This window comes from Phyllobates terribilis, unplaced genomic scaffold (genome assembly GCF_046119375.1).
Source record: "Phyllobates terribilis strain yellow unplaced genomic scaffold, ASM4611937v1 Scaffold_11__3_contigs__length_659146591, whole genome shotgun sequence".
In the NCBI taxonomy this organism is placed as follows: domain Eukaryota; kingdom Metazoa; phylum Chordata; class Amphibia; order Anura; family Dendrobatidae; genus Phyllobates; species Phyllobates terribilis.
In genome coordinates, this window is record NW_027362771.1 from 296953479 (window position 1) to 296964299 (window position 10821).

Here is a 10821-nt window from a genome sequence, read left to right on the forward strand (position 1 = left end):
AAGGCCTTCGTCTCCCTGAAACAAGCCTTCTCCTCTGCTCCTGTGCTACACCGTCCGGACTGCAACAAGCAGTTCTTCCTGGAAGTTGATGCATCCTCCTCCAGGGCCGGAGCAGTGCTCACTCAGAAATCAGGACGAATGGTGACCTGCGGATTCTTCTCCAAGCTCCTCTCCTCGTCCGAACGCAAATACTCTATAGGAGATCGAGAACTGCTGGCCATCAAGTTAGCCCCGGAGGAGTGGCGCTATTTGCTTGAGGGGGCTCTGCACCCGGTGGTCATCTACACTGACCATAAGAACCTCGCTTATTTGCAGAAGGCCCAAAGACTAAATCCGTGTCAGGCCAGGTGGTCTATATTCTTTGCCCGATTCTGCTACACTCTGCACTACCGCCCGGCGGACAAGAACATTAAAGCTGACGCTCTATCCCACTCATTCCTGTCTTCCGACCAAGAGGAGGAGCCTCTACATATCATTGACCCCTCCAAAGTAATGACTGTCGCTCCGTTTGACATATCTCATCTTCCACCCGGGTAAGACCTTTGTAGCGATACTGGATCGGAAGAAGGTTCTACTCTGGGGCCATTCATTCAAACTAGCCGGTCATGCTGGCCAGAGGAAGACCTTTCTGCTCGTTGCCCAACATTACTGGTGGCCTTCCCTGAGCAAGGATGTTGCGGACTTTGTCGCGGCTTGTTCTTCTTGTGCCCGTAACAAGGTTCCCAGGCACCTTACTGCCGGCCATCTTCTTCCTCTTCCCGTACCTTAAGCTCAGTGGCAACACATTGCAATGGACTTCATCACGGATCTCCCTGTTTCTGCCGGCTGTAGTGTCATTTGGGTGGTCGCCGACCGCTTTTCTAAGATGGCCCACTTCATCCCTTTGCCTGGTCTTCCGTCTGCATCTGTGCTGGCTAAGGACTTCATCCATCACATCTTCTGTCTTCCCCGCTTACCCCTCCACATTGTCTCGGATCGCAGAAGTTCAATTCACTTTGCGCTTCTGGAGAGCCATGTGCAAGCTGCTGGATGTTTCTTTGGATTTCTCCTCTGCTTATCATCCTGAGTCCAATGGTCAAGTGGAATGTATCAATCAGATCCCTACCAGCTTTCTTCGGCACTTTGTCAACCATGAAAGAGAGTCTTCTACTAAATCCCCGTTTTTTGTGGTTTACGGTCGACACCCCCGGATTCCGTTTCCCGTCTCCTCTTCTGTGGACAATCCTGCCGCGGAGTCTCTCGTCAGTGAATTTTCGGCTATTTGGGAAGACACTAGATCTGCGCTTCTTCAGTCCTCCGAGCGAATGAAGAAACAAGCTGATAAGAGACGTCTGGATCCACCTCAATTCCGTCCAGGAGACAAGGTCTGGCTTTCCTCCAAATATGTATATCTCAAGATACCTTCTTATAAGTTGGGTCCGCGGTTCATCGGTCCGTTTGAAGTTCCGGACCAAATTAATCCCGTGGCTTACAAGTTTAAACTCCCGGTCACCTTACGGATCCCCAACTCCTTTCATGTATCTCTCCTCAAACCAGTTGTCCTTAATTCCTTTCTCTGACGATCCAGGTACCACCCCAGCTCCAGTCTCCGCGGAGGAATTCTTTGAGGTAGAAACCATTTTGGCCACCAAGACGGTAAGAGGAAAGACCTTCTTTCTTGTGGATTGGAAGGGGTTTGGCCCAGAGGAGAGGTCTTGGGAACCCAGGGAGAACATTCATGCCCCTCATCTTCTTAAAAAATTTCTCGCGGACCTAAAGAAGAGGGGGCGTAAAGGGGGGGGTACTGTAGCATCGGCGTCTCAGCCTCCTGCCTGGCAGAGACGCCGTTCCCCTCACCGCCGTGGTCCCGGTCCGGCGTCTTCCTGCTCCCCTGCTGCTGCTGTGGCGCGCAGCTTCCCGGGCACTGTGCTTAGGGCGCGCGCTCCCTCCCTCTTAAAGGGGCCGTGCGCGCCGTCCTAAAGAGTCCCCGGTCAATGGCCGGAGGACTTCCCCTTTATAAGGCACCTCCTCCAAAATGGAGGTGCCTGTGCAAGGTTGTTGTTTTGTGTGCTAACACTTTCCTCAGCCCTCAGGACCCGCTGCCTGTCAGTCCTGCCCGCCAGTCTATCTTACAGTCCAGCCCATCAGTCTGCCAGTTACCTGCCGTGCCCGCCAGCCTGCCTACCTGGAGCACCTGCCAGTAACCTGCAGTGTCCGCCAACCTGCCTACCTAGAGCCCCTGCCAGTTACCTGCCGTGCCCGTCAGCTTGCCTACCCGGAGCACCCGTCTGGCTATCCGCCGTACCCACCTGCTTGCCTACCCGAAGCACCTGTCTGGCTCTCTGCTTACCCGCCTGCTTGCCTACCTGGAGCACCTGTCTGGCTATCTGCCGTACCTGCCTGCTTATCTACCCGGACCACCTGTCAGCCTTCCTGCTGTGCTTATAGGCTGTACTGGTCAGATCCTGTCATCTGACCCGTGGGAGTCACCTGCTCTCACACAAGGTCGGTCCCAGAGTGGCAACTGGTTCACCTGCCCAGTCCCTCCCTGTTTCACCGAGTCGACTAAGCCGCCGTGTGACCTGGGTCGGTCCGATTAGGCACTTAGTTACACCCCTCTGGTACCTCCTTGCACCGAAGCACAGAGGTTCCACCACCCGGACCCATAACAGAAGAAATACAAAATGACTGTCAATCGACATTGATCTGGGGCACCATGCAAAATCTCACCTCGTGGGGTATCCTTGATCATGAAGTGAGAGATCAGCCTAAAACTTGTTAATGATCTCAAGGCAGCTGGGACCACAGTCACCAAGAAAACCATTGGTAACACATTACGCCTTAAAGGTTTAAAATCCTGCAGTGCCCGCAAGGTCCCCCTCCTCAAGAAGGTACATGTGCAGGCCCGTCTGAAGTTTGCCTATGAACACCTGGATGATTATGTGAGTTATTGGGAGAAGGTGCTGTGGTCAGATGAGACAAAAATTGAGCTCTTTGGTATTAACTCAACTCGCCGTGTTTGAGGAAGAGAAATGCAGCCTATGACCCAAAGAACATCATCCCAACTATGAAGCATGGAGGTGGAAACAATATGTTTTGGGGGTGTTTCTCTGCTAAGGGCACAGGACTACTTCACCACATCAATGGGAGAATGGATGGAGCCATGTACCGTAAAATCCTGAGTGACAACCTCCTTCCCTTCGCCAGCACATTAAAAATGGGTTGTGGCTGGTTCTTCCAGCAAGACAATGACCCAAAACATACAGAGAAGGCAACAAAGGAGTGGCTCAAAAAGAAGCACATTAAGGTCATGAAGTGGCCTAACCAGTCTCCAGACCTTAATCCCATGGAAAACTTATGGAGGAAGTTGATGCTCCGAGTTGCCAAGCGACAGCCTCAAAATCTTAATGATTTAGATATGATCTGCAAAAAGGAGTGGACCAAAATTCCTCCTGACATGTGCACAACCCTCATCATCAACTACAAAAAACGTCTGACTGCTGTGCTTGCCAACAAAGGTTTTGCCACCAAGTATTAAATGTTGTTTGCCAGAGGAATCAAATACATTTACTTGCATTTTGCAGTGAGAAATAAGTATCTAATTTATACAATGTGATTTTCTTGATTTTTTTTGGATATTTTGTCTCTCAATATTAAAATTAACCTACCCTTAAAATTATAGACTGTTCATATCTTTGTCAGTGGGCAAACTTACAAAAACAGCAAGGGATCAAATAATTATTTCCTTCACTGTACACAAGGCCAGACACAAGATTGATAATCAGGCAAAGCAAACATTCTATTACTCTTGTTAGTATCTCAGGGGCCTCCATTAAGCCATTGTTCTACCAGTCACTAGTCTCATTATGTGGATGCGGATAGTAGACCCAGTGGAGCCATCACCACAAGAGATCTCACATGCAGTGCCAGGTGATGGGCTTGGCATCAGGAAAATACCTCCACCAATGCAGTTAGATTTGGGGGTGGGGGAAGGCGGTAGTGTTTCGCGTGGGCTGGGCTCAATTCCAGGGGGCGGATTGGAGTATTTAGAACACAGATGAGGGAATGGGGTGGTTTCTGCTGGCTGGAGCAGGATACATGTGCTACGGTCATGGTATCCATCGTGTGGAGGAGCAGCATAGGCTGTGACTGCAGACTATAAGAGGAGGGAGATACAAAAGCTGTGGGCCAACCAAGAGATGGGACACAGTGGGTATTGCCTGGAACGGGGGCAATGGAACTACCGGTTCTGGGTTGGGATCATGTGGACTGGGGGCATCTCATTGTGACATCTACCTTGAGTTGCTGTAAGACAGAGGACGTTAACCTGCCTAGTTTATTAATACAACCCACATCCTCAGATCGTCACACTAAAGTATGAAAAATCGTCTATTTTTGTTCAAAGGACTTTTTTTTCCTTCATGTACATGGTGGCTTGTCTTTTCCAGGTGTCTGTTTCTGATCAGTCTTTCCTTTTTTTTTTTAACTTTTACATCCACTGTTAAACTCTATTAGGATTTTTATTTTAAATTAATCTTTGCAAAGGGTCCATTAAATACCAATGCCATATGGATGGTGTTTATATGGCATAAGTTTGTTTTGGACCCACTAAACTATATAAAAAGATAACCACAACGATTAGCTGACCAAGCAAAAATACCAACTGTTTTTGTGTCAATAAATATAAAACCTAAAATAGACACATCACCCAAAAAGTATGTATAATACGTGATAAAGTTTATTAGATACTCAAGATAAAAACATAGAATATCGCAATGCGGGAAAGGGACTAAAAACTGAATAAGAGAACACACACAGGGGTATATATATATATAGATAAATAACATTCATGTAAATAAAAAACTTAATAGGTGACAATAAAACTTAGTGATGAAATGGTGGGTGGTGATGTGATATAAAGATTAAATGGATATGTATATAGGTAAATACATAAATGAATAAATATTTCAAGTGCACAATATACCAATTCAATCAAAATGTCAAAAAGACATAAAAATAGGACTATCAAATACTCAATAGTATAGCAGAAACCACCAAAGTCATAATAGATGAATGATAAATAAATAAATGAATGTACAGAATAACAGTTCATATAAACATGTGTACTGACCCCAAGTGTGTCTCACATCCGACGCGCGTTTCGCTGTTACTTCTTCAAGTATGTCTTTTTGATATTTTGATTGAATTGGTATATTATGCACTTGAAATATTTATTCATTTATTTATTTACCTATATACATATCCATTTTATCTTTATATCACATCACCACCCACCATTTCATCACTAAGTTTTGTCACCTATTAAGTTTTTTATTTACATGAATGTTATTTTTATATATATATATATATATATATATATATATATATATATATATATATATATATATATATATATATATATATATATATATATATATATATATATATATATATATATATCCCTGTGTGTGTTCTCTTATTCAGTTTTTAGTCCCTTTCCCTCATTGCGATATTCTATGTTTTTATCTTGAGTATCTAATAAACTTTATCACGTATTATACATACTTTTTGGTTGATGTGTCTATTTTAGGTTTTATATATAAAAAGATAAATAAATGAAAAAAAACAAGAACTTCATGTAAATTACTACACTTAATAAACATTGTCCGTGTGCAGTCAGTTTTGCATACAAACAGAACACAGATTGAAAAAGAAGTTCACGACTTACTCATTAACAGATTATACAGTACTGTATAAAAGTATTAAGTAGGTGTGGAAAAATGCTGCAAAATAAGAATGTTTTCAAAAATAGAAGTGTAAGTTTATTTTTTATTAAACAAAGAAGCAAAATGAATGAACAAAAGAGAATCTAAATTAACCAAATATTTGCATGACTGCCCTTCGCCTTCAAAACCAAATCAATTCTTCTCATACACTTGCACAGCTTTTGAAGGAGCTTGGCAGCGTGATCCAAGAATCTTGAAGAACTAACTACAGATCTTTTGTGGATGTCACTTGGGCAAATCCTTCTGTCTATTCATGTAATCCCAGACTCCATGATATTGAGATCAGGGCTCTGTGGAGGCTTTATCATTTCCAGGGCTCCTTGTTCTTTTTAACACGGAGAATAGTTTTTAATGACACTGCCTATATATATATATATATATCTTTCAATTTCTAAATGGTAGTAAGCATGATGTGTCCTACACCTACTGCACTGTTTCCTAGGCAGACCACAGCGCCCATCCTGAAACACCAGTCTGTTTAGAAACGTTAAAATAATGAGCCTTGGGCACTACTGGTTGAGGAAGTCTGGATGACGTAAAAAGTGGATCCAATGGGATGTAGACCAAGTGAGTATTTTGACATTGAAATGTTAAAAAAAAAAAAATATAAATTATATATATATATATATATATATATATATATATATATATATATATATATATATATATATATATATATATATATATTATAAATAAAATCAATCTATCTACACAGTGGGGAAAAAAAAAGTATTTGATACACTGCCGATTTTGCAAGTTTTCCCACCTACAAAGAATGGAGAGGTCTGTAATTATTATCGTAGGTGCACTTCAACTGTGAGAGACAGAATCTAAAAATAAAAACCAGAAAATTACATTGTATGATTTTTACATAATTAAATTGAATTTTATCGCATGAAATATGTATTTGATCACCTACCAATCAGCAAGAATTCTTCTCTCACAGACCTGTTAATTTTTCATTAAGAAGTCCTCCTACTCTGTACTCATTACCTTTATCAATTGCATCTGTTTGAACTCATTATCTGTATTAAGGACACCTGTCCACACAATCAAACTCCAACATCACCACCATGGCCAAGTCCAAAGAGCTGTCTAAGGACACCAGGGACAAAAATTGTAGACCTGCACAAGGCAGTGATGTGCTATAGGCAACAACTATTGGCACAATTATTAGAACATAGAAGAAACACAATACAACTGTCAATCTTCCTCGGTCTGGGGCTCCATGCAAGTTCTCACCTCGTGGGATAAGGATGATTCTGAGAAAGGTCAGGAATCAGCCCAGAACTACATGGGAGGACCTGGTCAAACATTACAGTTAGTAACACTATGCCGCCATGGATTAAAATCCTGCAGGGCACACAAGTTCCCCCTCACGCCAGAACATGTCCAGTCCCATTTGAAGTTCACCAATGACCATCCGGATGATACAGAGAAGGCTAGGGAGAAGGACATGTAGTCATATGAGACAAAAATAGAACTTTTTGGTATCAACTCCACTGGTCGTGTTTGGAGGAAGAAGGATGAGTGCAACCCCATGAACACTGTCCCAACAGTGAAGCATGGTGGGGGAAACATCATACTTTGGGAGTGCTTTTCTGCAAAGGGGACAGGGATGACTGCACCGTATTGAAGGGAGGATGTATGGGGTCATGTATCACGAGATTTTGGCCAACAACCTCCTTCCCTCAGTAAGAGCATTGAAGATGGATCGTGGATGGGTCTTCCAGTATGACAATGACCCAAAATCAGCCAGGGCAACTAAGGAGTGGTTCCGTAAGAAGCACTTCAAGGTCCTAGAGTGTCTTAGCCAGTCTCCAGACCTGAACCCAATAGAAAATATTTTGAGGGAACTGAAACTCAATGTTGAACAGAAACAGCCCCGAAACGTGAAAGATCTGGAGAAGATCTGTATGGAGGAGTGGGCCAAAACCCCTGCTGCAGTGTGTGCAAACTTGGTCAAGAACTACAGGAAACGTCTGACCTCTGTAATTGCAAACAAAGGTTTCTGTACCAAATATTAAGTTCTGTTTTTCTATTGTATCAAATACTTATTTCATGCAATAAAATGCAAATTAATTATATAAAAATCATACAATGTAATTTTCTGTATTTTCTTTTTTAAGATTTTGTCTCTCACAGCTGAAATGTACCTACGATAAAAATTACAGACCTCTTCATTCTTTGTAGATGGGACAACTTGCAAAAAGTCGGCAGTGTATCAAATACTGTATATGTGTAAATATATCTATCTATCGCTATCTTTGGCTGTTTCTCTCCAGTTTTGTAGATAATGGACAGTCGCACAAATATTGATTTGATTTTGCTTCTGTTCATTCACTTTGAATTTTGTTAATTCACAAGAATAAAATCAAAAACAGATTTTTTTTTTGTAAAGCATTCTTACTTTTAACCACTCCTGCCTAAAACTTTTGCATTATTCTGTGTGTAAACTGGACACTTGACATGTGTCAGGTTAATGGCCCCATGGGTACAGCTCACGTCTACATGAAATGTTTACCCCACAAATGTTGGGAACAAAGAAATCCAAGCACAGAAAAATAATAGTCTCCGTCTTTACATTCAGAAATGGAGTGGGTGTGATACAGGGGTAGTGCCTACCTCGGAAACCTCTTTCGGCCCTGCTATGCGGATAAAGGCCTCTGTGCACATCTTGCCTGGTTTGCCATTGGTTGAAAGGCTGAGTGAGGGAGCACAAACTTTCTGTGCTCTGAGCCAGCACCTGACAATCCCCTTCTGTAAGATGCTTCCGTCTTTTCACTGTTGAGCAAGAACATTTTAGAGTTAAATCTTATCGTACTTCTGCAAGTCACTATCAATGTGTAGAATAGATAAACAGGGTCAGGTCCAAAGAGCAGAATGAATAGAGATATTACTGTCCATACTAGACACTTTGGAAAGTGGACATGACTTTGGACTAAAAATGTGCCATCAAACAGAGACACTTAGTATCGGCATTCACCAGATTTTAGTAGCCATTAATAGCCTAAAGTAAGCAGACTAATGCCAAGATATCACATATCACATGCTCTCCCAAAGCCCCCACAACACAGTTTTCGCCAACAAACATCACTAGATGCCACCGATACATTGCAGCATAATGGAAGAGAGCGCATTACGAGTTGCTTGTCGCCGTACCCCAGGGGTGGCACTTTAAATCCCCTTAACCAGCATTATGTGTGGATTTAGAGGTAGCAATCTGGCTGCACAGCCGCTGTTGTAGCCAAAGTCGCTGTGTAGCCCCAAGTCATTAAGGCTAGTGTTTTGCACAGCACTCTTCACAAGCCGCGCACTGGACTAACAAGCGCCATTTAATGACAGATGTTCTACCGCTCAGGGACTGGAGGCCATGGTTGGGGTAAGTTTTGATCACTTTGTAGGGCAGGTCTTAAATTACCCCAGCACCACCCACCCAACAGGCGGAAAAACACCAAAGTGCTAACAAGTTGATCAATACTAGGCCTGGAGTGTGTAAGTCCATGGAACCCCCCAATCTAATCGAGCACCCCACCTGTAAGAGCTGAGCGACCCCTGTCACTGCCAGGGCGAGTCTGCCTCCTAAGGCTGCGTGCCCACTATGCGTTTTTTAAGAGTTTCCGCAGTGGCAATTCCGCAGCGGAAATGCTTAAAAAACGCTTGGTAGAAGGTCTGCCATGTTCCCCAATGATAATCCGCATGTGCTGTGCACATGCTGCGGAAATTTCCGCTGCGGATTATCATTGCGGAAAAATCCGCAGCACTACCAATTATTTTGCAAAATCGCGGCGTTTTCGCCGCCATTGACTTGCACTGAATCGCTTAATATCCGAATGACTACATGCGCACATGGAGATATTATGCGATTCAATGTGCGGATGGTACCAGGGTCTGGAGAAGAGGAGACTCTCATCCAGACCCGGGTACCATAGTACCTGTAAAAAAAAAAAAAAAAAAAATTTTAAATAAAAAAAAACACATTATACTCACCTTCTGATGGCCCCCGGTCTCCTGTATGATACGTCCTGGCTCCCTGGTGGCTCGCGATGGAGTAAAAGGACCTTCCATGACATCATTCAGTCATGTGACAGGTCACGCGACCGTTGACGTTTGCGTCACATGAGTAAATGATGTCATGGAAGGTCCTTTTACACCACCGTGAGACACTGGGAAGACCGGAGAAGGAGACCGGGGGCCATCAGAAGGTGAGTATAATGTTTTTTTTTTTTTTACCATGTTTATAGTTTTATTTAACTAATTTGGTCACACTATATACATCCATGCTGTTTGCATGGATTTATATAGTGTGACCAGGTTGTCAAGCACTTTCCAAGTGATGCTAAAATCTCTTGGAAAGCGCTTGATAACCCGCATGCAGAAATGCATGTGAAGAACGCTTCACTTCCGCATGTCCCTGGCAGGAAAAACGCATGTGCAATCCGCATGTACAATCCGCATGTACAATCCGCATGTACAATCCGCATGTACAATCCGCATGTACAATCCGCATGTACAATCCGCATGCGTTTTTTTCTGCCAGGGAGATGCAGAAACGCTCAGGAAAAATCCGGAACATTTGGCTGCGCGCCCACGTAGCGTTTTTCAAGCGTTTATGCTGCGGAATTTCCGCAGCATAAATGCTTGTGAAACGCTAGGTAATCCGCACCCCATGGTCCCCAAGGGGATTCCGCATGTTCTATGCACATGCTGCGGATTTTTCTGCAGCGTTTATGCTGCGTACAAAAATCCGCAGCATGTCATTTAATTTTGCGGAAGCGCAGCGGAACTCCCGCCATTGACTTGCATTGAAACGCATAGAAACCGCGACTGTACATTTTTACAAGCGGCTTTTATGCGTCTCTATGTGCGGATGGTACCCAGTTCTGGAGGAGAGGAGACTCTCCTCCAGACCTGGGTACCATTGTACCTGTAAAAAAAAGAATAAAATAACAAATAAAGTTATATTCACCTGTCCGGCGGCTTGTCTCTGAATGCCGGCATCGCTTGAGGACCTGCGGTGACGTCACAGTCATGTGACCGCAGGCCCTTCACCGCT

General features: G+C 43.5%; 1 protein-coding gene across 2 annotated transcripts in view; it reads right to left on the minus strand.

Annotated features, from left to right (window-relative positions):
• Positions 1-10821, minus strand: part of FBH1 (F-box DNA helicase 1) — a 104606-nt gene that overhangs the window by 93273 nt on the left and 512 nt on the right. Inside the window, exons 1-2 of one of the 2 annotated variants that reach the window (XM_073652464.1) lie at positions 10735-10811; positions 8391-8549 (exon numbers count right to left, since the gene is read on the minus strand). In XM_073652464.1, coding sequence (XP_073508565.1) covers positions 8391-8549; positions 10735-10798 — 223 coding nt within the window. In that variant the 5' untranslated portion in view covers positions 10799-10811. Of the gene's footprint in view, positions 1-8390; positions 8550-10734; positions 10812-10821 lie in introns of those variants that run through there. The other variant, XM_073652465.1, reaches the window with a different exon arrangement.